The following is a 27,706-nucleotide window of genomic DNA, read 5'->3' on the forward strand; positions in this document are numbered from 1 at the left end:
ACCGTGGTCATAACGGCCGGTAACGGCGATCTATGGCCGTTTTGGTGGCAGCACAGTTGAGCCAGGCCGACCTGCTGGACACTGCCTGTGTGAAAACACTTGGTCTGTTCATTAAATGTTTTTAATTCGTTCCAAATTGCTGCTGAACCCGTGCTGTGCTTTGGTCCATGCTGGACAGACTCTTGCCCACACATCTCTGTGTATCATTGATGGCAAAAATTAATTTTTACTATAGCCTACTTTGAAATTACATTTCAGAGCCTGTACTTTCTTACTTTTATTTGAGTAAAGGAGTTGAATCAGCAGCTACTTCTACCAGATTTATTTTTTATTTTTTGTTTTTTACATAAGTATCTGTACGCTACTGTACAGAATGACACCTCTGCACTCTGCAATGGCATTTATTTTTCGCTAGCCCTTTGCCTTGGGTAAATTTTTATTTTAGGCTATTATTTATTTTTATTTTACGTTTTATTTTGAACTGAAAGCCTTGTTCACATAGCCTATTGTTTGTTTCAAATAGAAAGTGCAATAAAAACATGTTTTATCTAACATAATGTATAATCGTGATTAATAATCGTGATTTCAATATCGACAAAAATAATCGTGATTATCATTTTGGCCATAATCGTGCAGCCCTAGTGTGTGTGTGTGTGTGTGAGTCTCAGATCTCCTGCGGCTCCTGAACATCTCACTGACCTCAGTTGCTCTGACGCTGCAGGCTGTGATGTGATGTCATAGTCAGAGTAGATGTAACTACTACCACTACCACTACTACTACTTCAGGTAGAAACAGTAACACATACCTGAACCATGACATCATCACTGTGACATCATCACTGTGACATCACAGCCCGTCAGGTCAGTGAGACGTTCAGGAGCCGCAGGAGATCAGAGACTCACACACACACACTGAGAACACACACACTGACAATACACACACACAAACACACTCTACGATGTTTTGGATGGCGATTCGATTTAAATTGTGATTCTACGATATTGCCGGTTCTCTCTTAGTGGGGCGGATTAGCTAAACAATCGTTCACTTTGTGATAAAAGCATGACATTTGGTGGATGTGTTGGTGAATATGTTTCAAACAAATCTGGATATTGGGCCACCTCAAAAGCGCCCCCTAGTGGCCGTGGCAGCCATTTGTTACGCAAATAAATGAATGATTAATATAAACTGCCCTTTCAATAATACCAACTGGTGATGTATTGTATATTGTTGGAAAGCCTGATTAGTCACCTTTACAACGAGGTACAGCTTGTAAGGATCGTGTGTTCATGGAATGAGCAACGGGGCTAAACGTGTGGGTAGCGCACCCCAACAATGTGCATCCCCTATGGGGCGGATTAGCTCAATAAATCACAAGAATGGTTTATTTAACAATTGTTTATTTTTGCTTGTTGCCCGGGTCAACTACAAGCAAAAATCTTAAGTAGACATCTTAAGGGTCCTTAAAAACCATGTTTCAAAAATGTATCCACCAACACCTCCACCAAATGTTGTGCTTCTACCACAAAATAAACAATTCTTGTGATTTATTGAGCTAATCCGCCCCACAGGGGATGCACATTGTTGGGGTGCGCTACCCACACGTTTAGCCCCGTTACTCATTCCATGAATGCACGATCCTTACAAGCTGTACCTCGTTGTAAAGGTGACTAATCAGGCTTTCCAACAATATACAATACATCACCAGTTGATATTATTAAAAGGGCAGTTTTTATTCATCATTCATTTATTCGCATAACAAATGGCTGCCACGGCCACTAGGGGGCGCTTTTGAGGTGGCCCAATATCCAGATTTGTTTGAAACATATTCACCAACACATCCACCAAATTTCATGCTTTTATCACAAAGTGAACGATTGGTGTAAAATATTGAGCTAATCCGCCCCACTATCTATGATTTTTAGTCTTTAGCATTTTTAACATTTATCTGCACACAAATACTGTAGAAGCCTAGAAATGAACATACTCCATTATAAAGTGAACTTAAACCCTTTCAAAACCTGGACTCTCTGTATGTAAAAAAGGCGAACAAATGCACATGGCACAATATTTAAAAACATTCAAAAAAAAGAAGAAATTTCACAATTTTTTTTATTTTTTATTTAGTTTTAATCGATTTTTGAAGAAAAAAAAATCAGCCCCCCCCTGCAGAGTCAAATCTTCTGTTTCTGAAACCTCAACACTGTTTGAAGCCGTTATCTTTCCTTCTTTCTCTCCTTTCTCTAGCCATCACATCCTCTCCCTCCCTACTTCTTCCTCTTCCTCTTGTCTTTCATAGCATCGTTCATTTCAGCTTCTTCCCTCTCTCTCTCTCTCTCTCTCTCTCTCTCTTTTGTCTTCAACAACCAGGCAGACACACTGCAAGTTCACCCTAACCCTTTACTTAGTAACAGAAGTTATTTAAAATGTAGTGAAGTACATTTCTTCCAACAATATGTACTCAAGTAAAAGTAAAAGTACTACTACTGCTTTTAAAAAATACTTTAAAAAGTACAAAAGCTACTCAGTTACAGTAACGAGAGTAAATGTAACTAGTTACTTCCACCCCTGCTGACAACACACACACACACACACAGAGTTTCATTCATGTCCTTCAGTCTCGTTTTAATGAACCAACAAGACAATTAACTATCTCACTGTGTGTGTGTGTGTTCCCAGTCAGTGTGTGTGTCTCAGTGTGTATCTCAGTGTGTGTGTGTGTGTGTGTGTGTGTGTGTGTGTGTGTGTGTATCTCAGTGTGTGTAGTTCCAGTGTGTAGAAGGAAAACAGTCATTTGATGGTTCCGCTCTGCAGCAGCTCAGGAATGAAGCTGCTCTGTGTGTGTGTGTGTGTGTGTGTGTGTGTGTGTGTGTGTGTGTGTGTGTGTGGCTCTGCAGGCTCCTGGAGAACACACACACACACACACACACACACAGGAACAGAGCTGAGTTCAGTAGAGTTCATCTCTATACTATAGACCAGGAGTAGCCTACTCAAATACATTTCGTGAGCTTAGAATTATAAGGTTCTATCTCCATTTTTTTCAAAATTGAGTTTTTTGCATAATATCATGCATTAGTGGTCTGTTAATGCCTGTATGGTGTTATTTTTAAATTTTCAACATTTTTTTTAAGTAGTTATTCATAAAATAAAAAGGTTCTATCAACCAAAACACAAGCCGAGTTGGAACTTTGATGCTCAATATCTCGGAACTACCGAAAACGGAGATAGAACCCTATAATTCTAAGCTCACGATTTGTTGAAGGGCCAGAATGTTTCTTAACAGACACCCTGGGGGCCGAACATTCAAATTAAATAAAATAAAATAATTATTTTACTTGTAAGCACATCATTTGACATGTCTGACTCTGTTCTGAGGATACAAGTCATTGGTCCTTAGTGTTTCCCACAGGATTCTAGGAGACCATGGCACGAGCGGCGGGGGGGGGGTTGGTCCAACGCTTCATCTGAACGGCCCCCATGCATGATGCACACTAGGGCTGGGAGATGTGGTGATATCAGATGGTGAAGGATCAGAGCGTGTAGACGATCTGCCACAGTGCAGAGATGGTAGCATCGTCTGGGCTCATTCTATGTTGCCAGATGCATTTTATCAGAGGACGTTTACTTGCACATGTTGGCAAAACTGCAACTATTTAAATGGGCTCTATGTACAGCTCCACTACTTCCTGAATTTCTGAAAGACAGCTCCCAAACTGATGAATCCAGGTGTGTCTGATCAGTGTGTGACGACTCAGACACACCTGGATTAATCAGTTTGTCCAATAATGTAAGACAGGAAATAAAGGAGCTGCCTTAAATTCAGGAAGTAGTGGAGCTGTGCATTTAAATCTGTTCAGAAAGGCTCTTTGACCTAAACTGTCTGTTTTTCAATTTTTGATTTAAAGGACAATTCCGGGCGAATTCAACTCGGGGGTGTATGTTCCTATCATTTTAGGTCTAAAAGAATGAATCTGAAGATTTTCAGTTTAATGTTTCCTGTTTTGCGGTAGTTGCATCTGTCCCCGCGTCGCCACGGCAGCAATGAATGGGAGTGGATGTAAGTTCTGCTGTTTAGGCTGTTTCCATCCCTCAAAGCCACAGACAGCGTCAGATGGAGACTCAAACATGCACCGAGAAGTTTATTTACTTCAAGCAAGTCGACATGTTTGTAAAACTAGATCTAATTCAAAGTCTCCCGGAGTCGAGACCCAAGTTGACGCGCGGTGTGTTCAGGAGCAGTGGGAAAAGCTCCCGTTTGTGTCATAAACACAGGAATATCAACTCTTTACTTGCTTCAAGTAAAAAAAACTTCTCGGCGCATGTTTGAGTCGCCACCTGACGCTGTCTGTGGAAAAAAATGTTTACTTGAAGCAAGTCAAGAGTTGATATTCCTGTGTTTATGACACAAGCGGTAGCTCCGACTGCACCTGAACACACCAGCACTGCAACTTCGGGCTCGCGCGAGACTCCGGGAGACTTTGAATTAGATCTAGTTTTACAAACATGTCGGCTTGTTGAAGTAAATAAACTTCTGGGTGCATGTTTGAGTCTCCATCTGACGCTGTCTGTGGAAAAAAATTGCGGCTTTGAGGGATGGAAACAGTCTAAACAGCAGAACTTACATCCACTCCCATTCATTGCTGCCGTGGTGACGCGGGGACAGACGCAACTACCACAAAACAGGAGACATTAAACTGAAAATCTTCAGATTCCTTCTGTTAGACCTAAAATGATATGAAAATACACCCCAGAGTTGAATTCGCCTGGAATTGTCCTTTAAGATCATGATAAAATCGAGATCGTTATTTTATTTTTTTTAAATCGTGATATGATATTTTTGCCATATCGCCCACCCCTACTGCACACACAGTTGAACCAAGACGGTGGTGAAAATCACCCACGGTCTCTGCAGACAGGCAGGGAAAACCCTGCAGTCCAGCCCGCTCCCCAAACACTCACGCATGGTGATTTGGGTTCGTCAGCGTTTCTGTATCCCAGTGCAGCGCCTCACAGGCACACACAAACGCTGCGATGTGTTTCCATGTCCCAGCGCTTTGACTTACAGGCGCACGGAGCCCGAGAAATACAGTAAACAGTAATATGTAAACTAGTAGAACTCAGATTGGAAGGTTCGGCGGGCCGCCTATTAGGGGTGGGAGAAAAAATCGATTCACATATATATCGCGATATCTTTTTTGACTATTTTTAAATCGATTTTCTTTTTCAAAAATCGTTTTTTTTTTTTTTTTTTTAAATATTGTGCCATGTGCATTTGTTGGCCTTTTTTACAAACAGAGAGTCCAGGTTTTGAAAAGGGTTTAAGTTCACTTTCTAATGGAGTATGTTCATTTATAGACTCCTACAGTATTTGTGTGCAGATAAATGTTTAATGAGTGTTTTATTGTGAAATGACTAGTAACGTGTGAGCTGTTATTAGAAAAATAAAAATAACACAAACATGAAAAATTACTCTGACCCATAAAAATGATAAAATATGTCCTCACCTCAATGTTTAGTGTGCATTCAACAAAATGACTATTGCAAAATGAACAGAAAGTCAGGGCTCAAATTTAATATCAACATCATGTCACAGCGCCCTGTAGTGTGGCTGTAATAAGCACTGTGACAACCAACCCTGGTCTCCCCTACTGCTGCTATTCACCTTATGTAGCCCCGCCCACTTTGCCACTTCCGGTTTGGCCGCGATTGTGTTACGACTTCCGGTCAAATGCGGAAGTAAAAACTGATGTAAACAATCGACTGAATTTGCAGTATATTGCGGGACAATTACAATACAGACAATCAAATCAACATGGACAACACTTGAGGGGTGTACTTCGAAGCGAGTTTAGTGGGTTATATTTTATAATTATATATTTTTTATTGAGTCTAAAGCCAGGCTTTCCTGTACTCTCTCTTTCAACCCAGCTAGATCGCCATGGAAACTTATGGTAACAGATGTTTAGCTCATATATTCAGAGTTTAATCCTAAAATCGGCTATAAAAGCGCCGCTGTTTCACAATTTAACTCATTTACAGCGTGACTTTTAGGAGCTGTAGTTCTAGTCTGGCTGGTGGTTGTGTGTTAGAGCTGGAACGGTTTCAGTCCAGTAGTCAACAACATGTTGTTGTCAAGGTAACGTGTGGTGAGAGTGGGTCAGTGCTGTTCCATTCATGTTCACAGCATCTGGACCCTCACAGAGCTGAGAGCTGATCTCAGGTCAGTAGCTGTGTTTCCATCAGCTGTTTAGATCATCTAGATGTATCGCATTGGAAAATGATGATGGAAACGCCGTGATTCAAATTAAAATCCCCTGATTCACACAAACTGAAATACGCTGCTACGGCCGGGTTTAGGTTGATTGGAATGGGATGGAAACAGCTGTATGTGAACTAAGTGACGTAGCCACTTTCACCCCGACTGCTCCCGTGTTGCAGTTCACTCACAAGACAACATCAGGGTTTCCGCTGTCACACAACAATTAATTAATTGTGGCGCGTCGCCACGGCAAAATAAACACACCTTCATAATGATGTTACTGCACTTCTTCATAGTTCCTCCTCAGTAAAAACCAAACTGATCAACCAGCGCATCCAGAGTTTATCATTAATAAACTCTCTCTCTCTCTCCCACACACACACACACACACACACACACACACACACACACACGGGTTGCGTTATGACGGTAATAAACATGAGCTAAATCGCGCTATGTGTTCAAATCAGACCGTCAGTCCGGCCGGGAGGGGGGGGTGCAAAGTCCGTAGATGGAAACACACATGATTCAAATTTCTTTTAATGCGCATTGCCCAGTAATGCGAATCAGTTTTGGATGGAAACATGGCTAGTGAGGGCTCAGGGCCGTTAGGGAGTCTTCAGGGGGCCGACTGGGACTGGGTCGCTGACAGACTGATACGTTGACATGTTGACATGTTGACATGTTGACATGTTGACATGTTGGTAAATCATTCAGTGTGTAGCAGTGACAGAATGAGTCAGTGTGACTGAACAGACACACAGCAGCTGATCCCAGACCAGAGGAAGTGTCTGAAGCTTCCATCACCTGTATTGATCTGTGTGTGTAGCTACTGTAGTGTGTTGTATACCTGTCTATCTGTGTGTGTAATAGTGTAACTGTACACACACCTACAGCCTGGTCAGGGTACAGACACACAGCTGCTCTCTCTCTCCTGCTGTTGTTCAGGGTCTTAGAGTGGGCGGGGCCTGGGTGTAATGGGGTGTGTGTGTGTGTGTGTGTGTGTGTGTGTGTGTGTGTGTGTGTGTGTGTGTGTGTGTGTGTGTGTGTTGTATGGATGGTGATGGAGGATGTTGTGGTTCCAGTCAGGTTCCTAGTGTGTCCAGACTGTCCAGACCAGGACACACAGCATCCTGTAGTCTGAGCTGCTGCCTCACTCTGTTGTTAGGGTTGTTGTTGTGGTTGTTGTTGTTGTTGTTGTTGCAGCTGCAGTCAGTTAGTTTGTGGGACATGTTGCTCATCAACTCTCTGTCTCTGTCTCTATCAGAGGTGGTGATGAACACGAAGCTGGAGACGTCTGACCTGCGCTGGACCAACCATCCTGCTGATGAACCAGAGGTAACACACACACACACAGACACACACAGAGACACAACCACACACACACACACACACACACACACACACACACACACACACACACACACACCAGAAGAGGCAGAGCTGAAATACAACAAGATGAGGTGAGTGGTTTCTCTGGCCGCTGCCTGACCGGAGGTGAACTCAGATGAGTCGTTTATTAGACTATTAAAATCACCAGATGCTGACACATTTAAACCTGTGGTAAAGTTATCTGAAATAAAAATAATAATATTACCTCACCTGACTGCACGTCCTTGGACACTGGGGGCCTGTCCCATGTCTCCACACTTGGCTCAGTGCGCTTGGTTACCACTTTGGTGACGTTTTGCCGGCGGAACGTATGTTTACATATAGTGTGCAGCATGTATTAAGTGGCCAAGCGTGTGGGGGGAGATTTAAAAACAATCGGGACACACATGACAAGTGCAGCCTGTGTCATTGTGCACAGTAGCACAACTACTACACACACACACACACACACACACACACACACAGCAACAGTTTTAATAACCAGTCTCATCTACTCCTAAAGTGTCTCTATGCGCAAGATTCAGATCATAAATGTGTAAACCCAACTCTGTAAGTAAATAAAACTAACAAGAAAAATGAAAAAATAAAAACATGAACAGAGCTGATGAATATAAAATATGAGATATAAAGTTAATTTCATTTTATTGTGATTAATTCAATCACATTTCCTAAACGTGGCTTGTTGCTGCCGGTGACGGCGGACTTCACCGTGGTGCATTGTGGGATTTATACTTGGCCAAATACCGCTGGGATGCGGTCTTAGCTTCAGTGTGGGTAAAGTGCAAATCAAGCGGCTGCACTTTCACACTGAACTGACACTAAGAACATGAACGCACACGCCAAGTGGCCAAGTGTGTAAGTGTGATGGAGTGTGCATAGCATTCTAGACTCACAGAGTAAATGAACTGATCTGAGATCTACTGTCTGTTACAACCTGATGACCAGCGTTACACATGTCTGTCTGTGCCTGTGTGTTCCTGTGTGTTAACGTTCCCGTCTATTAACATTAACCTCCCTGTGTGTTCTGTCTGTTCTGTGTGTTAACGGTCTGTCCCTGTGTGTTAACGGTCTGTCCCTGTGTGTTAACGGTCTGTCCCTGTGTGTTAACATCAACCTCCCTGTCTGTGCTGCAGTGGGAGGAGGTGAGTGGACTGGACGATGAGTCCAACAGCGTACGGACCTATCAGATCTGTACTCCCAACAGCCCCTCTTCCTATTGGCTGAGGACCCGCTGGATCCCTCGCAGAGCGGCCACCGTCCTCTACGTGGAGATACGGTAGGTTGGTCTGTGATTGGTCGATGCTCTAAGTAACGTAGAGATACGGTAGGTTGGTCTGTGATTGGTCGGTGCTCTAAGTAACGTAGAGATACGGTAGGTTGGTCTGTGATTGGTCGATGCTCTAAGTAACGTAGAGATACGGTAGGTTGGTCTGTGATTGGTCCATGAGACAAGAGGTTTATTCAACTCTTCTCTGCACAGACACGCTGGCTGAGGTAGAAAGAGTTAAACAGAATAATAAAGGAATAAGTCAAAAGAACAAAGACTAAAAAGACATGAATAGCATAAATAACTTTATTCTAACTAACTGAAGAATAAAACACAGATAAAGCTGCCAAAATAAATCCTCTATATACGGCTGTAGCACTCATATAGGTTAAATGAAGACGTATAAATGTGTTTTTACATGAGTAATTCATGTATACATGTGTACATATTATTACATAATAAACACATGTTAATGTCATGGAGTGGACTGAACTGGGAACGCTGTTGATTGTTTATATACTGTATGTTTAAATAAAGGACTTTTACCTGCAGGGTTAGTATGGTGAGGACCAAGTTAAAACAGACGTGTGTCTCTGTGTGGAGGCTGTTGAGCTCTGGGAAGAGTTGGTTAAATGTTTCAGGTCAGGAGGGTTCATGAGAAAAGGTGTGAATTTACATAGAAACATGTTGTGGATGTTATTTATTCATTTATTTGTATATTATGGGCTGTCAACTATCATTCCATCTGCTGTAAAGCTGCGTTCACACTGGACCTTTTATTTCTGTTGCTCGTATCGCTCCGTGGCTCAGGTGCAGCTGCTCGTCAGTTTGTCTCAGAGCCACAGACTGGTATTTTCTCTTTGATGACGTCATGGCCACTGCCATGAGTCTCTGTTTACACCGGCACCACCGGGTTACGGCAGCCAATCAGAGCTGAGCGACGAGCGACTGACGGCCGGAGAGTTGGGGTTTCTCATCTCGAGCGACGGAGCGACAGAGCGACAAAGTGAAAAAACTAGGGCTGACCCAAAAAATTTGAAGCTTCAAAGCTTCGTTCGTTGCCATGGTAATCGATCATGAAAGTCCATGATCGATTTTTTTTTCTCCTCCTTTTTCCCTTTTTGACACCGGTTCTCATCGGCAACTGTTACATTAAAATGAGTAGACAACTTGGCGTCCTGGAAACCTGCCTGATTCTGGAGATATGCAGTGTTTGTTTGACATTACTTTCATTATTCCCCCCCCCCGGTCAGACGTTACGATCACGCACCCCGCCGGCCGCCGAAGCTTCGATTAAAATCGATTTTATGTCCGCGAAGCTTCGATTATCAAAATATGATAATCGGGTCAGCCCTAGAAAAATCGCTCCGTTGCCCGGAGCCCCAGCGTTTTTTCGCCTGGGCGATTAAGCGCTCAATCACTCGTTTGCATTCAGTTACCATGTAAACTCGTCGCTCGTTCAAAAAACAAAAGGTCCGGTGTGAACGCAGCTTTAGAGTTCTTTTCAGAAAGGAGTGGAACCAGTCATAAAATGTATTGATCATTGATTGGTTGATTGATCATTGATTGATTGTTGGTCTATCATGTCTGTAGGTTCACGATGATGGAGTGATTGATTGATCGGTTATTGATCGGTTATTGATTGGTTTCTCTGTAGGTTCACGATGATGGAGTGATTGATTGATCGGTTATTGATTGTTTTCTGCAGCTTCACGATGATGGAGTGATTGATGAGTTATTGATCATTGATCTGTTGTCTCTAGCTTCACGATGATGGAGTGATTGATTGATCGGTTATTGATCGGTTATTGATTGGTTTCTCTGTAGGTTCACTATGATGGAGTGAGTGATTGATGAGTTATTGATCATTGATTGGTTATTGATTGGTCTCTGTAGGTTTACGATGATGGAGTGATTGATTGATCGGTTATTGATTGTTTTCTGCAGCTTCACGATGATGGAGTGATTGATGAGTTATTGATCATTGATCTGTTGTCTCTAGCTTCACGATGATGGAGTGATTGATTGATCGGTTATTGATCGGTTATTGATTGGTTTCTCTGTAGGTTCACTATGATGGAGTGAGTGATTGATGAGTTATTGATCATTGATTGGTTATTGATCGGTCTCTGTAGGTTTACGATGATGGAGTGATTGATTGATCGGTTATTGATCGGTTATTGATTGGTCTCTATAGGTTTACGATGATGGAGTGATTGATTGATCGGTTATTGATCGGTTATTGATTGGTTTCTCTGTAGGTTCACGATGATGGAGTGATTGATTGATCGGTTATTGATCGGTTATTGATTGGTTTCTGTAGGTTTACGATGATGGAGTGATTGATTGATCGGTTATTGATTGGTCTCTGTAGGTTTACGATGATGGAGTGATTGATTGATCGGTTATTGATCGGTTATTGATTGGTTTCTCTGTAGGTTCACTATGATGGAGTGAGTGATTGATGAGTTATTGATCATTGATTGGTTATTGATTGGTCTCTGTAGGTTTACGATGATGGAGTGATTGATTGATCGGTTATTGATCGGTCTCTGTAGGTTTACGATGATGGAGTGATTGATTGATCGGTTATTGATCGGTCTCTGTAGGTTTACGATGATGGAGTGATTGATTGATCGGTTATTGATCGGTCTCTGTAGGTTTACGATGATGGAGTGATTGATTGATCGGTTATTGATCGGTTATTGATTGGTTTCTCTGTAGGTTTACGATGATGGAGTGATTGATTGATCGGTTATTGATCGGTTATTGATTGGTTTCTCTGTAGGTTCACGATGATGGAGTGATTGATTGATCGGTTATTGATTGGTCTCTGTAGGTTTACGATGATGGAGTGATTGATTGATCGGTTATTGATTGGTCTCTGTAGGTTCACGATGATGGAGTGATTGATCGGTTATTGATTGGTTTCTGCAGCTTCACGATGATGGAGTTATTGATCGGTTATTGATTGATTGATCGGTTATTGATCGGTTATTGATTGGTTTCTCTAGGTTTACAATGATGGAGTTATTGATCATTGATTGGTTGATCTGTTGTCTCTAGGTTCACGATGATGGAGTGCTCGGGCCTGAACCAGCGCCACTGTAAGGAGACCTTCACCGTGTTCTCCTATCAGAGCGCGGCGGACGAGGCCACGCCCACCCACCCCGCCTGGATGGAGAACCCCTACACCAAGGTCGCCACGGTGGCGGCGGACCACCTGCTGCGGCGCGGCGGCGAGCGGCGCTCCAACGTGAAGCTGCTGCGCCTGGCGCCGCTGGGGGGGGCGGGGCTCTACCTGGCCTTCCACAGCCAGGGGGCGTGCATGGCGCTGCTCGCCGTGCGCGTCTTCTACAGGAAGTGTCCGCCGCTGCGCCGCGCCTTCGCCCAGTTCCCCGAGACCGTGCCGCACGCGCTGGTGGAGCAGGTAACCATGGAGACGACCAACTGTCTGTCAAAATAAAAGTATCGTCATTATGTTTTCAAAATAAAAGCAACATCGTTATGTTAACAAAAGTTCTGTCATTAGTTAACAAAATCAAAACATCGTCATTATGTTAACAAAATAAAAGTTCTGTCACTAGTTAACAAAATAAAAGTAGTCATTAGTTAACAAAATAAAAGTCTACAGGAAGTGTCCGCCGCTGCGCCGCGCCTTCGCCCAGTTCCCCGAGACCGTGCCGCACGCGCTGGTGGAGCAGGTAACCATGACGACGACCGTCTTTATGTTAACAAAATAAAAGACCGTGCCGCACGCGCTGGTGGAGCAGGTAACCATGACGACGCACGTCTTTATGTTAACAAAATAAAAGCCTTCGCCCAGTTCCCCGAGACCGTGCCACACGCGCTGGTGGAGCAGGTAACCATGGAGACCACCGCACGTCTTTATGTTAACAAAATAAAAGCCTTCGCCCAGTTCCCCGAGACCGTGCCGCACGCGCTGGTCGAGCAGGTAACCATGGAGACGACTGTCTGTCTGTTAACAAAATAAAAGCCTTCGCCCAGTTCCCCGAGACCGTGCCGCACGCGCTGGTGGAGCAGGTAACCATGACGACCACCGTCTGTCTGTCAAAATAAAAGCATCGTCTGTTCTGTCACTAGTTAACAAAATAAAAGTTCTGTCACTAGTTAACAAAATAAAAGTTCTGTCACTAGTTAACAAAATAAAAGTACTGTCACTAGTTAACAAAATAAAAGTACTGTCACTAGTTAACAAAATAAAAGTACTGTCACTAGTTAACAAAATAAAAGTTCTGTCACTAGTTAACAAAATAAAAGCCTTCGCTTCGTTCCCCGAGACCGTGCCGCACGCGCTGGTGGAGCAGGTAACCATGACGACCACCGTCTGTGTGTTAACAAAATAAAAGACTGTGCCGCACGCGCTGGTCGAGCAGGTAACCATGACGACCGTCTGTCTGTTAACAAAATAAGAGTTCTGTTAGGCTACTAGTTAACAAAATAAAAGACCGTGCCGCACGCGCTGGTCCAGCAGGTAACCATGGAGACACAGCGTCATTAGTTAACAAAATAAAAGTTCTACTATCACTATTTAATAAAATAAAAGCATTGTCTGTTCTGTCGCTAGTTAACAAAATAAAAGCATCATCATTATGTTAACAAAAGTACTGTCACTAGTTAACAAAATAAAAGTTCTGTCACTAGTTAACAAAATAAAAGCATCGTCATTATGTTCACAAGATAAAAGTTCTGTCACTATTTAACAAAATAAAAGTTCTGTCACTATTTAACAAAATAAAAGTTCTGTCACTAGTTTACAAAATAAAAGCATCATCATTAGTTAACAAAATAAAAGTCTACAGGAAGTGTCCTCCGCTGCGCCGCGCCTTCGCTTCGTTCCCCGAGACCGTGCCGCACGCGCTGGTGGAGCAGGTAACCATGGAGACGCCCGACCGTCTTTATGTTAACAAAATAAAAGTTCTGTCATTAGTTAACAAAATAAAAGCATCGTCATTATGTTAACAAAATAAAAGCATCGTCGTTATGTTTAGAAAATAAAAGTACTGTCATTAGTTTACAAAATAAAAGTTCTGTCACTAGTTAACAAAATAAAAGCTTACCAGACTTTTAATTTGAAACTCTTTTAACCGTGTGTGTGTGTCTGTGTGTGTGTGTGTGTGTGTGTGTGTGTGTGTGTGTGTGTGTGTGTGTGTGCGCTGCAGGCCCAGGGTGTGTGTGTGGAGAACGCCGTGACGCCGCCCGGGGAGCTGTCGCCTCCTCCCAGCATGCTTTGCGGCGAAGACGGCCAGTGGGTGGGGCAGCCGACGTCCAGCTGCGCCTGTCGCCCCGGTTACCAGGCGGAAGGGACCGACACACGCTGCCGAGGTACAAAATAAAAGCCCCAGTGTGGATTTTCACAATAAGAGCCCCAACAAGTTAGTTAACAAAATAAAAGCACGGTCGGTCACTGAGTTTACAAAGAAAAAGGTGAAGTTTTCCTTTATCAGCACTTAACATTCCTTCTACACACACACACACACACACACACACACACACACACACACACACACACACACACACACACACACACACACAGTGTAAACACAGAGCAGCAGTTTAGACAGGGAGACTGGAGATGATTAGAGAGAGAGAGAGAAGAAAAGAGAGAGAAAAAGAGAGGGGGAGAAAAGGAGAGAGATAGAGAAGAGGGAGAAAGAGAAAAGGAGAGGAAGAAGGAAAGAGAGAGGGGGGAGAAATGGACAGAGAAAAAGAGAGAAAGAGGAGAGGAAGAAGGAAAGAGAGAGGGGGGAGAAATGGACAGAGAAAAAGAGAAAGAGGAGAGGAAGAAGGAAAGAGAGAGGGGGAGAAATGGACAGAGAAAAAGAGAGAAAGAGGAGAGGAAGAAGGAAAGAGAGAGGGGGGAGAAATGGACAGAGAAAAAGAGAGAAAGAGGAGAGGAAGAAGGAAAGAGAGAGGGGGGAGAAATGGACAGAGAAAAAGAGAAAGAGGAGAGGAAGAAGGAAAGAGAGAGGGGGGAGAAATGGACAGAGAAAAAGAGAGAAAGAGGAGAGGAAGAAGGAAAGAGAGAGGGGGGAGAAATGGACAGAGAAAAAGAGAGAAAGAGGAGAGGAAGAAGGAAAGAGAGAGGGGGGAGAAATGGACAGAGAAAAAGAGAGAAAGAGGAGAGGAAGAAGGAAAGAGAGAGGGGGGAGAAATGGACAGAGAAAAAGAGAAAGAGGAGAGGAAGAAGGAAAGAGAGAGGGGGGAGAAATGGACAGAGAAAAAGAGAGAAAGAGGAGAGGAAGAAGGAAAGAGAGAGGGGGGAGAAATGGACAGAGAAAAAGAGAGAAAGAGGAGAGGAAGAAGGAAAGAGAGAGGGGGGAGAAATGGACAGAGAAAAAGAGAAAGAGGAGAGGAAGAAGGAAAGAGAGAGGGGGGAGAAATGAACAGAGAAAAAGAGAGAAAGAGGAGAGGAAGAAGGAAAGAGAGAGGGGGGAGAAATGGACAGAGAAAAAGAGAGAAAGAGGAGAGGAAGAAGGAAAGAGAGAGGGGGGAGAAATGGACAGAGAAAAAGAGAAAGAGGAGAGGAAGAAGGAAAGAGAGAGGGGGGAGAAATGGACAGAGAAAAAGAGAGAAAGAGGAGAGGAAGAAGGAAAGAGAGAGGGGGGAGAAATGGACAGAGAAAAAGAGAGAAAGAGGAGAGGAAGAAGGAAAGAGAGAGGGGGGAGAAATGGACAGAGAAAAAGAGAAAGAGGAGAGGAAGAAGGAAAGAGAGAGGGGGGAGAAATGAACAGAGAAAAAGAGAGAAAGAGGAGAGGAAGAAGGAAAGAGAGAGGGGGGAGAATTGGACAGAGAAAAAGAGAGAGAGGAGAGGAAGAAGGAGAGAGGGAGAAAGAAAGAGAAAAAGAGAGAGAGTGTTGACAGGCAGAGAGGGAATGAGGGCGAACGACATTGTGGTGTAACAGGAGATGAACTCTCTCTCTTTCTCTCTCTGAACAGTAGAACGAGTGTGTGTGTGTGTGTGTGTGTGTCTGTGTGTGTGTGTGTGTGTGTGTTAGTGTGTCTCTCTGTGTGTGTGTGTGTGTGTGTGTGTGTGTTAGTGTGTCAGTGTGTGTGTTAGTGTGTGTGTGTCTGTGTGTGTGTGTGTGTGTGTGTTAGTGTGTATCTCTGTGTGTGTGTGTGTGTGTGTGTGTGTGTGTGTGTGTGTGTCTGTGTGTGTGTGTGTGTGTGTGTTAGTGTGTATCTCTGTGTGTGTGTGTGTGTGTCTGTGTGTGTGTGTGTGTGTGTGTGTGTGTCTGTGTGTGTGTGTGTGTGTGTGTGTTAGTGTGTATCTCTGTGTGTGTGTTAATGTGTGTGTGTGTGTGTGTGTGTCTCTGTGTGTGTGTGTGTGTGTGTGTGTGTGTCTCTCTGTGTGTGTGTGTGTGTGTGTGTGTGTCTCTGTGTGTGTGTGTGTCTCTGTGTGTGTGTGTGTGTGTGTGTGTGTGTGTGTGTGTGTGTGTGTGTGTGTGTGTCTCAGTGTGTGTGTGTGTGTGTGTGTCTGTGTGTGTGTGTGTGTTAGTGTGTGTCTGTGCTTCCTGTTATTCCGTGTGAGGTCAGAGGTCAGCTGACTGACTGCGGCGACCAGGAAGCGTCGCCGTGGTGACAGCGGGCAGCAGCAGCAGTTGACCTCTGACCTCGCCGTGGTTGGCCGGCTGTCAGCGATGACATCACAGCCACTTCCTGGTTGAGGCGAGGTCACTTCCTGTCTCCCACTGTCTCTCAGTTCAATTCAATTCAATTAACTTTATTGGCACGGACAGAAACCTGTTGTTGACAAAGCATCGTACAAACTATTTACAAAGACATTTCAATATAACAACTATACAATATGAAACATTTCAACATATACACATATATACAATATTAGGCATTTCAATATAACAAATATATACCGTAGATGACCAAATAGTCGCCCGCGTGCAAATACGCGCCTGTGCTCTAATAGCCGCCGGGGTCCGAGCTCATTTGGCAGAATAAACGCCGGTTCAATTAAACGCCCGGGCGATTAAGTGTTTACCATAGTCTTGCACAAAAAACAAAAGTTTTTTTTTAACAGCACCGGCTCTCACCTCTTCTGTCAGCCCCTCCTCTCGCTCTCTCTCTCTCTCTCTCTCATGCAGGCGCACACACACACACACACACACACACAGACACACAAACACAAGCGCGCTAGACTGAGGGATATAGGGATATGATAAATGCGCTAATGTACAGTGTTGAAATGACCGCGATCGACCCCCCCTTCTGTTATCATTCATAACACTGCTCTGATCAGCTCCCTGTGTCGCGGTAACACAGACAAACTGTCTTTGTATTTATTGTCTGATGTCAATAAAGATGCGTCGGGGGAAAAAGTAGTTTTGTTCCAGTGGTGCTATGGTGAGCTCCTTGTTCTTTGCATGATGGTCTGGTGCTGCTCATTGCAAAAATAAATTGTAGCCTGTTGCAAATACGCGCCTGGTTCTTCTAAACGCCCGGGCTCCAAGTCCATTTAGCATATTAAACGCCCGGGCTAATAAATGGTCATCTACGGTATATACAGTATTACATATTTCAATATTCAATAACAAATCAACCATATTCGTTAACACTTTACTTGAATAGGTATTCATCAGAATTTGAGAGCAGATTTTGTGAAAATGCGCAAAAAGCAAATGCGAATTTATGCTCGTTTCCATTCATTAGTGTTTTGCGATTAGGAGGAGTGCACCGTGAGATTACGTCATAAGAGAGTGTGAATGTATCCATGACAACAGTTGACACTCAGCTGACACTCAACATCATGGACAATTTACTTTACGTACTTTCCGGACTAGACGCACCTGTATAATCCGCACCAGCTACATTTTAAAGAAAATACTGTACATATAGGCTGCGCTTTAAAGCTGTACAGAAATGGCCGTTTGTCCTGTTTGTCGCGCCGAGTTGTCCCGAGCTGCAACACGAGTTTACCCGAGTAAGGAAAACGAATTTGATTGGTCGTTATCGAGCGGGCGGGATATTCAATGTTTGGGGCGAGACCGAGCTCCGTGTGTGTGTGTGTGTGTCTCAGACATTTGATTGACGGATGACAGATCCGATATCAGTGGCTGGTGAATCGTGAGCAGGCTGACGTATAATCCGTGCGTCTGCATTATCCAATGCGGGAAAAAAAATACACACTTTCATCCCGGATTTACTCAAAAATAGAATTTTGCACAAAGTTTGGCCTACATCGTCTGAAAGATGAGTTATCACACTGATTTTATGATCCAGAGTGGGCTCAAATTCAATTTTCTTTTCTGTACACCTTTAACATAAGCGTCAGGTTGTCATGTTGTAACATGAAATATTTACACAGAAAGACAGAAGGAATAGAGTTCTCAACGGGCCGGTCCAGCCCGACAAACCCGACAGAACCCATGGGTTCGGGTCGAAAAAATCTGAAAGTGACTCGGGTCGGGTCGGACCTCGGGCTGCCTTTTTTCTCTCTCATAAAACACATTTCTGGTGTAAATTGTTGTTTGTTTACGTGTGAGTCTCAGGCAATTATATCCCACTCTGCATCCTGTGCTGCTGTGGCAGAACTACTGAAACATCACCGACGATAGGCCTACGATGAGCCGACTCCACAGCTGCAGCTGAGCGTCAACAGCACACACTCTGGTTGGTGGATGAATCTCCACAAAGAAGCACCGTTCCCGCGGCGCAAATGTAATCAACAGCGCCCGCTGCCCGCTGATCAAACGGCAACTGTAGCCTACAGCGGCACGCTAAGTCCCGTTAGCGGGCCGGTACCGGAGGGGCCAGATGACGTGAGGCAGAAGACGAGTGCTGTGTCACCGGCAGCTGCACCTCCTGCTGCAAAGAAAGCACGCTGGGTTGTTTTTTTTCGGGCCGGGCCGAGAACTTGACATAATTTATTTAAAGTTTGTCCATGAGGTCTGCTATGACAGTTTAAATTGTCTTTATGTCAAGTTGTCAGAACAAAAACATCTCAAACAATGTCAACTTAGCATCAAAAGTGACATAACTTAGTGAATGACACTTAACCACAGCTGTCAGAAGTATTCATTGATGTTTATGACAGCTGTTATGTCAATCTTATAAAGTAAAGTGTTACCGATGTTCCATATAAACGACATTACAACAGACTTCAGGTATAAATAATGTTGTGTGTTAGTTAAGATGTTAATGTCTCTGTCTCTGTCGTCATGGCGTCGTCATGGCGACCAGCCTGCCCCTCGGGCCACTTCAAGGCGGAGTCAGGCCTCGGGGGGTGTGGCCTCTGCCCCCCCAACAGCAACACCAAGGTCCCGGGCTCCGCCGACTGCCCCTGTCTCCATGGTTACCACCGCGCCGACTCTGACCCCGCCCACGCCGCCTGCACCCGTAAGACACAACACACTACACTACACTACACACTACACACACTACACACTACACACTACACACACTACACACAACACTACACACTACACACACTACACACACTTCCTGTTTGTGTGTTGGTGGATGTGTGTGTAGCAACACAGAGGGAATAAATTATAATATATAATAAAATACAACTAATAATGAAATAAAATGAAGATATTCCACAACATATCAATGAAGGCACTCATCTCAGTACTTTTTATCAATATTGAAATCACGATTATACGTTCTGTTAGATAAAACAGGTTTTTATTGCACTTTAACAAACAATAGGCCATGTGAACAAAGCTTTCAGTTCAAAATGAAACTTAAAATACAAATAAATAATCAAATAAACTGTACCCAAGACAAAGGGCTATACTGTAGTGTAAAATAAAAGCCATTGCAGAGTGCAGAGGTGTCATTCTGTACAGTAGCTACAGATACTTGTGTAAAAAACAAAAGAATCAAAACTAAATCTGGTAGAAGCTGCAGATTCAACTCCTTCACTCAAATAAAAGTAAGAAAGTACAGGCTCTGAAATGTAACTTCAAACTATGATACACAGAGATGTGGACAAGAGTCGCTTCAGCACGGACGCTTCAGCAGCCATTTGGAGCAAATTAAAACCATCTAATGAACAGACCGAGGTGGCTGACTGACTGTTGGTTGAGAAAGTGCTTGATTTGATGCAGCACAGCCTGTTTTTATATGTTAATATCACAGACGATCATCTTAATGTGATCGTGGCAGCCAAAATCATGATCGTGATTGAAATTCGATTAATTGTGCAGCCCTACTTGTTGCTCAGCGCTGATTGGCTAACTAACAACTAGGTTTTTACTCTATTACAGGTGTAGTGGAGTCTAACACTCTGCTGTTTTGATTGATTGATTTCTTTATTTTGATCATGTAAACGACAATGTAAAAAAAAAAAAAAAAGATAAAATAATAATATAATAATAAGGAAATAAGTGAACAGCAAAAATGTGTAGGCTACACAAAAAAAGTACCATCTCATAAGCAGCAACGCAGTTTACATGAGTGAAAAGGAGCAGGAAGAAGTATAAACTGATCTAATCCTAGTACCCCGATCATTTTAACTACATGTTCTAATTAAAATCACAGCACAAAGACGTTACATTTATTATTTCATTCCTCCATTACACTATGAACCGTTTCCTGACACATTTGAATCCAGATAGTCAGTAAGCAAACAGCTTGTGTGAATTATTCAGTGTAGCTCTGGAGAATCATTTCTTCATGTCTCTTTTTAAACATGATTACACTCTAAATGTTTTTAATTTCAGTTACTCGTATTATTCCACAGTTTTACTCCACAAACGGTGACACAGAAACGTTTCTTTGTTGAGCTCTGCCGACCTTTAGGTTAGACTTCTGTCTTACATCAGAACCCTGCTCTGTTTGGTAGCAGATAGTTCCTGCTTTATATCATACTTACTGTTATAATACTGTTTTATTCTCCACCAAGTCAAACTATTCTCTGTTGCTTCAGCTTCACCTCAAATCAACTATTGATTGATTGATTGATTGGTTGGTTGATTGATTGGTTGCTCCTCTGTCTGCTGTGATTGATTGAACTCTTTTTAAAAGGAGAAACTAAACACAGAAACCTGAAGTCCTTCTGTTTCCTCTGGCCCCGCCCCCTTCTGCTCCATCGCCCCCGGCAACACCAATCAGGCCTCATTAACTGGCTCATTACCTGTGTGTGTGTTGGTTTCAGGTGTCAGTGTTTAGTCCTCTGTGTGACCTCTGACCTCTGCCCCCCCCCCCCCCCAGGCCCCCCCTCCTCCCCCCGCTCCATCGTCTCCCAGGTCAACGACACCATGGTAACGCTGGAGTGGAGCGAACCGCTGGACCGGGGAGGACGAGTGGACCTGGACTACACCGTCCTCTGTTCTGTCTGCAGTAAGGTAAGACTGGACCAGAACCAGGTTAGACCAGGACCAGGTTAGACCAGGACCAGGTTAGACCAGAACCAGGTTAGACCAGGACCAGGTTAGACCAGGTTAGACCAGGACCAGGTTAGACCAGGACCAGGTTAGACCCTAACCAGGGTAGACCAGGACCAGGTTAGACTAGGTAGACCTGGACTACACCGTCCTCTGTTCAGTCTGCTCTAAGGTAAGACCAGGACCAGGACCAGGTTAGACCAGGACCAGGTTAGACTAGGACCAGGTTAGACCCTAACCAGGGTAGACCAGGACCAGGTTAGACTAGGTAGACCTGGACTACACCGTCCTCTGTTCTGTCTGCAGTAAGGTAAGACTGGACCAGAACCAGGTTAGACCAGGACCAGGTTAGACTAGGACCAGGTTAGACCAGGTTAGACCAGGTTAGACCAGGACCAGGTTAGACCAGGTTAGACCAGGACCAGGTTAGACCAGGACCAGGTTAGACCAGGACCAGGTTAGACCAGGACCAGGGTAGACCAGGTTAGACCAGGTAGACCTGGACTACACCGTCCTCTGTTCTGTCTGCTCTAAGGTAAGACCAGAACCAGGACCAGGACCAGGTTAGACCAGGACCAGGTTAGACCAGGTTAGACTAGGTAGACCTGGACTACACCGTCCTCTGTTCTGTCTGCTCTAAGGTAAGACTGGACCTGGACCAGAACCAGGTTAGACCAGGACCAGGGTAGACCAGAACCAGGTTAGACCAGGACCAGGTTAGACCAGGACCAGGGTAGACCAGGTTAGACCAGGTAGACCTGGACTACACCGTCCTCTGTTCTGTCTGCTCTAAGGTAAGACCAGAACCAGGACCAGGACCAGGTTAGACCAGGACCAGGTTAGACCAGGTTAGACCAGGTAGACCTGGACTACACCGTCCTCTGTTCTGTCTGCTCTAAGGTAAGACTGGACCTGAACCAGAACCAGGTTAGACCAAGTTAGACCAGAACCAGAACCAGAACCAGGTTAGACCAGGGCCAGGTTAGACCAGGTATACCTGGACTACACCGTCCTCTGTTCAGTCTGCTCTAAGGTAAGACTGGACCAGAACCAGGTTAGACCCTAACCAGGGTAGACTAGGACCAGAACCAGAACCAGGTTAGACCCTAACCAGGTTAGACTAGGACCAGAACCAGAACCAGAACCAGAACCAGAACCAGAACCAGAACCAGGTTAGACCCTAACCAGGTTAGACTAGGACCAGAACCAGAACCAGAACCAGAACCAGGTTAGACCCTAACCAGGGTAGACTAGGACCAGAACCAGAACCAGAACCAGAACCAGGTTAGAGTAGAACAGGGTTCCCCAAGTAGTTTTGGGCGAGGGCCAAAGTATTGAAGTGTACCAGCTGAGGGTTTTCTCTCCACCGTGCCAGTAAAAGTAGATTTTTCTACAGATAATGTTGCTGCTATCACTGTTATCACTGTTGATGAAACTGAAGAAAAGCCCAGTACATTCTAGAAGTAATAATTTAGACATGGGAGTCTCAAAGGGTCAAACAAGAAAAACTGCACTCTGCTGCTGTTAATAGATTTATAATAATTATAATTATAATTAATTTATGTGGCACCTTTGATGCTAAAAGCAAACAAAAAACAAGAAGAAACAACCCCAACCCCCACAAATACACACAGTGACATAGAGACATACCAACACACATACACACTCACAAGCTTGCACACCCACACACCAGCTGTCATTAATGAGATATTGATAAAGTAAAAGCATCCTAGCAGTTAAATTCAGAGCAGCCAAATAAAGGTGTAACATAAAGGACAAGGAGAAGAGAAGGGAGCAGCAGTTGTGTGTGCAAAAAGAAATGATCAGCTAGAGACACACAGCAGGAAAGGAGCAACCTGTCTACATATCTGACATATCTATGACATCAACACCATGTGTGATGGGGAATTTATTATTTTTTTTCCCCATCATGCGACACATCTTCGCTTCACGCACTCTTTACACAAGTTTAGGTCGACATACAGAGCGGTGTGACATCATAATACAGTAGAGCGGTGCACACCTTATCTGTTGTTCACTTAGTTTCATATAAAGAGGTGCGGCAGTGCCAGATGTTTTGCTCTCGCGGGCCAGATGTGGCCCGCTGGCCGCCTATTGGGGATCCCTGGACTAGATAGACCAGGACCAGGACCAGGTTAGAGCAGGTAGACCTGCTCCGTCTGCTCCACGGTAGCCAGGTGACCATCAGGATCATTGTCTTACTAAACCACATTAGTGAATCAACCAGGATCAGGTGACTTTGATACTGAGAGCTGTTTATTTATTCACTCACCTGGAAGGAAAGGTGCGTGAAGCTCTTGTGTGTCCTGTGTCTTGTGTGTCTTTGTGTATTTTATTGTGAATATCTGTGACTACTATGTCTCTTTTATCTTGTATGAGGCCAAAGATGAATTTCAATAAAGACTTTCAATTCATGTCAACGATTTAGAGGTCAAAAATGGACGGAATTCTCCTTTAAGTTGTTAATATCCAGGTTTTTACTACCATAACTTCCACCTGTGTCCTGACTCCTCCCCCTGACTCCGCCCCCTCCCCCTGTGCTCCTCAGGGATTGGCCGGGCCCTGCTCCCCCTGTGACGACAGCGTGCTGTACCGCCCGGCGCAGCGCGGCCTGACGCGGCGCCGCGTGGTCGTCTGGGGGCTCCGCCCACACACCAGCTACACCTTCACCGTCCAATCGCTGAACGGCGTCTCGGCCTTCAGCCAATCAGAGCCCGCCTCGGACCGGGTCAACGTCACCACCAGCCGAGACGGTAGGACGCACAGACATTTTCTTTTCTTTCTCTCTCCCTTTCTTTCTTTCTCTTTGTTTGTTTGTTTGTTTCTTTCTTTCTTTCTAGTTTATTTCTCTCTCTCTCCCTTCCTTCCTTCCTTTCTTTCTTTCTTTCTTATTTTCTTTTCTTTCTTTCTTTCTTTCTTTCTTTCTTTCTTTCTTTCTTATTTTATTTTCTTTCTCTTTCTTTCTTTCTTTCTTTCTTTCTTTCTTTCTTTCTCCCTTTCTTTCTTTCTTATTTTCTTTTCTTTCTTTCTTTCGTATTTTCTTTTCTTTCTCTCTCTCTTTCTTTCTTTCTTTCGTATTTTCTTTTCTTTCTCTCTCTCTTTCTTTCTTTCTTTCGTATTTTCTTTTCTTTCTCTCTTTCTTTCTTTCTTTCTTTCTTTCTTTCTTTCTATCTCTCTTTCTTTCTTTCTTTCTTTCTTTCTCCCTTTCTTTCTTTCTTATTTTCTTTTCTTCCTTTCTTTCTTTCTTTCTTATTTTCTTTTCTTTCTTTCTTTCGTATTTTCTTTTCTTTCTCTCTCTCTTTCTTTCTTTCTTTCTTTCGTATTTTCTTTCTTTGTATCTCCCTTTCTTTCTTTCTTTCTTTCTTTCGTATTTTCGTCACGTGATAAAGGATCGTTGACGATGATATTTCGCCATAATTTTCGTTGACGAAAGCAACACTACGTTACCCACAATGCCTCTGGTGAACACTGCTGCTCACTGATTGGTCGCTCTGTCTCTGTCTGTGTGTGTGTGTGTGTGTGTCTCTGTGTGTGTGTGTGTGTGTGTGTGTGTGTGTGTGTGTGTCTCTCTGTGTGTGTGTGTGTGTGTGTGTGTGTGTGTGTGTGTGTGTCTGTGTGTGTGTGTCTCTGTGTGTGTGTGTGTGTGTGTGTCTGTGTGTGTGTCTGTGTGTCTCTCTGTGTGTGTGTGTCTCTGTGTGTGTGTGTAGTCCCTCCCCCGGTGTCAGGCGTGCGGCGGACGGCGTCCTCTGAGTCCAGTCTGACGCTGCAGTGGAGCGTCCCGGTCCTGCAGAACCAGCACCACATCCTGGACTACCAGCTACGATACTGCCCCAAGGTACACACTACACACTACACTACACTACACTACACACTACACTACACTACACTACACACTACACTACACACTACACACTACACACTACACACTACACACCTAGACACAGACACACACACTACTAGACAGAGAAAGAAAGAAAGAAAGAAAGAAAGAAAGAAAGAAAGAAAGAAAGAAAGAAAGATGGTGCCGCAGGTGCTAATGTGGATCCTAATAAAGAAAAGAAAGAAAGAAAGGGAGAGAGAGAAAGAAAAAAGAAAGGGAGAGAGAGAGAGAGAGAGAAAGAAAAAAGAAAGGGAGAGAGAAAGAAAGAAAGAAAGAAAGGGAGAGAGAGAAGGAAAGAAAGAAAGAAAGAAAAGGAGAGAGAGAAAGAAAGAAAGAAAGAAAGGGAGAGAGAGAAAGAAAGAAAAAAGAAAGAAAGAAAGAAAGAAAGGGGGAGAGAAAGAAAGAAAGAAAGAAAGAAAAGGAGAGAGAGAAAGAAAGAAAGAAAGGGAGAGAGAGAAAGAATGAAGAAAGAAAGAAAGAAAGGGAGAGAGAGAGAAAGAAAGAAAGAAAGAAAGAAAGAAAGAAAGAAAGAAAGGGAGAGAGAGAAAGAAAAAAGAAAGGGAGAGAGAAAGAAAACAAAGCACAGCATTAAAACATGTCAACACTGTAATGACGTCCACCCACTGTCTGAACTGTGTGTAGAAGATGCAGTCAAGCACTTTTGGCTTAAAGGACGATTCCGGTCAAATTCACCTGGGGGCTGTATGTTCCTATCATTTTAGGTCTAACAGAAGGAATCTGAAGGTTTTCAGTTTAATGTCTCCTGTTTTGCGGTAGTTATGGTCTGTCCCCGCGTCGCCACGGCAGCGATGAATGGGAGCGGATTGAAGTTCTGCTGTTTAGGCTGTTTCCATCCCTCAAAGCCACAGACAGCGTCAGATGGAGACTCAAACATGCACCCAGAAGTTTATTTACTTCAACAAGTCCAGAGTTGATGAGTTCACTGCAAAAACTCAACATTTTTCCAAGAATATTTCTTGTCAAAATGTCTCATTTCTAGTCAAAACTAAACTCTTTCTACTTAAAATAAGACTCATCACCTAAAAATGAACTTGTTTTTAGATCATTTTCACTTGTTTCAAACTAATTTTCACTTGAAATAAGTAGAAAAATCTGCCAGTGAAAGCAAGTTTTTTGTGCTTGTAATAAGAAAGAAAAACTTGCTCCACTGTCAGATTTTTCTACTTATTTCAAGTGAAAATCTGCTTGAAAGAAGTAAAAAGTGTCTAAAAACAAGCTGCTTTTAATGTGATGAGTCTTATTTTAAGTAGAATGAGATTTGTTTTGACTAGAAATGAGAAATATTCTTGGTAAGATATTGAGTTTTTGCAGTGTTTATGACACCAACGGGAGCTTCCCACTGCACCTGAACACACCGAGCGTCAACTTGGGTCTCGACTCCGCCAGACTTTGAGTTAGATCTAGTTTTACAAACATGTCGGCTTGTTGAAGTAAATAAACTTCTGTTTCATGTTTGAGTCTCCATCTGACGCTGTCTGTGGCTTTGAGGGATGGAAACAGCCTAAGCAGCAGAACTTACATCCACTCCCATTCATCGCTGCCGTGGCGACGCGGGGACAGACCATAACTACCGCAAAACAGGAGACATTAAACTGAAAACCTTCAGATTCCTTCTGTTAGACCTAAAATGATAGGAACATACAGCCTGAGGTGAATTTACCCGGAATTGTCCTTTAACATCAAGGTCAGAACTGAAGTCAGACTGAAATGTTTGGTCATGAAAAAGACTTCAACCTTTTAACTGAGTTTGCATCACTATCAGAAGTTGACTTTGTCATGAAAAAGCCTAAGCAGACATAGGTGAAAAGAAATTCACCGAACGGAAAAAAGAAAGAGAGAAAGGGAGAGAGAAAGAATGAAATGGAGAAAGAAAGAAAGGGAGAGAGAGAGAAAGAAAGAAAGGGAGAGAGAAAGAAGGAAAGAGAGAGAGAGAGAGAGAGAGAAAGAAAGAAAGAAAGAAAGAAAGAAAGAAAGAAAGGGAGAGAGAAAGAAGGAAAGAAAGGGAGAAAGAAGGAAAGAGAGAGAGAGAAAGAAAGAAAGAAAGGGAGAGAGAAAGAAGGAAAGAAAGGGAGAAAGAAGGAAAGAGAGAGAGAAAGAAAGGGGGAGAGAGAGAAAGAAAGAAAGAAAGGGAGAGAGAAAGAAGGAAAGAAAGAAAGAAAGAAGGAAAGAGAGAGAGAAAGAAAGGGGGAGAGAGAGAAAGAAAGAAAGGGAGAGAGAGAGAGAGAGAAAGAAGGAAAGAAAGAAAGAAAGAATGAAAGGAAGAGAGAAAGAAAGATTTCCCATGAGCCTCAGCGTGCACGGTGAAATTCTTGGACGGACAAAAGTGAAAACATTTTCCAGGAATGTTTTCATTGAATGAAAGTCTGAGGTTGGAAGACGATCAGACCCACCCTCCGTTTACCGGCTGGTTGCCATGACAACCTGCAGAAAACTTCTGTAGTTTTCACCAAAGTCGGTACTTTTAATGGAAATTCATAATATGTAGTATAGTAGTATA

General features: G+C 43.5%; 3 protein-coding genes across 3 annotated transcripts in view; 1 reads left to right on the forward strand and 2 right to left on the reverse strand.

The window, feature by feature from the left end:
* The window catches only part of LOC146968272 (trafficking protein particle complex subunit 1-like), a 70,748-nt gene extending 54,146 nt beyond the window's left edge, over positions 1–16,602 (reverse strand). Inside the window, exon 1 of the mRNA XM_085760202.1 lies at positions 16,594–16,602. The gene's annotated coding sequence lies outside the window, so the exon portion shown is untranslated. The remainder of the gene's footprint in view (positions 1–16,593) is intronic.
* Positions 1–27,706, reverse strand: part of LOC146968260 (beta-enolase) — a 471,092-nt gene that overhangs the window by 261,223 nt on the left and 182,163 nt on the right. The gene's annotated exons all lie outside the window — the stretch shown is intronic.
* LOC146968274 (ephrin type-B receptor 4b-like) overlaps positions 1–27,706 on the forward strand; it is a 49,779-nt gene that overhangs the window by 9,383 nt on the left and 12,690 nt on the right. Inside the window, exons 2-10 of the mRNA XM_085760176.1 lie at positions 7,531–7,601; positions 8,789–8,931; positions 11,989–12,352; positions 14,106–14,268; positions 19,138–19,293; positions 21,115–21,206; positions 21,418–21,459; positions 23,857–24,061; positions 25,016–25,143. Of these exons, the coding sequence (XP_085616302.1) occupies positions 7,531–7,601; positions 8,789–8,931; positions 11,989–12,352; positions 14,106–14,268; positions 19,138–19,293; positions 21,115–21,206; positions 21,418–21,459; positions 23,857–24,061; positions 25,016–25,143 (1,364 nt within the window). The remainder of the gene's footprint in view (positions 1–7,530; positions 7,602–8,788; positions 8,932–11,988; positions 12,353–14,105; positions 14,269–19,137; positions 19,294–21,114; positions 21,207–21,417; positions 21,460–23,856; positions 24,062–25,015; positions 25,144–27,706) is intronic.

This window comes from Trachurus japonicus, chromosome 18 (assembly GCF_045865225.1).
Source record: "Trachurus japonicus isolate A0001 chromosome 18, Traja_1.0".
NCBI lineage: Eukaryota > Metazoa > Chordata > Actinopteri > Carangiformes > Carangidae > Trachurus > Trachurus japonicus.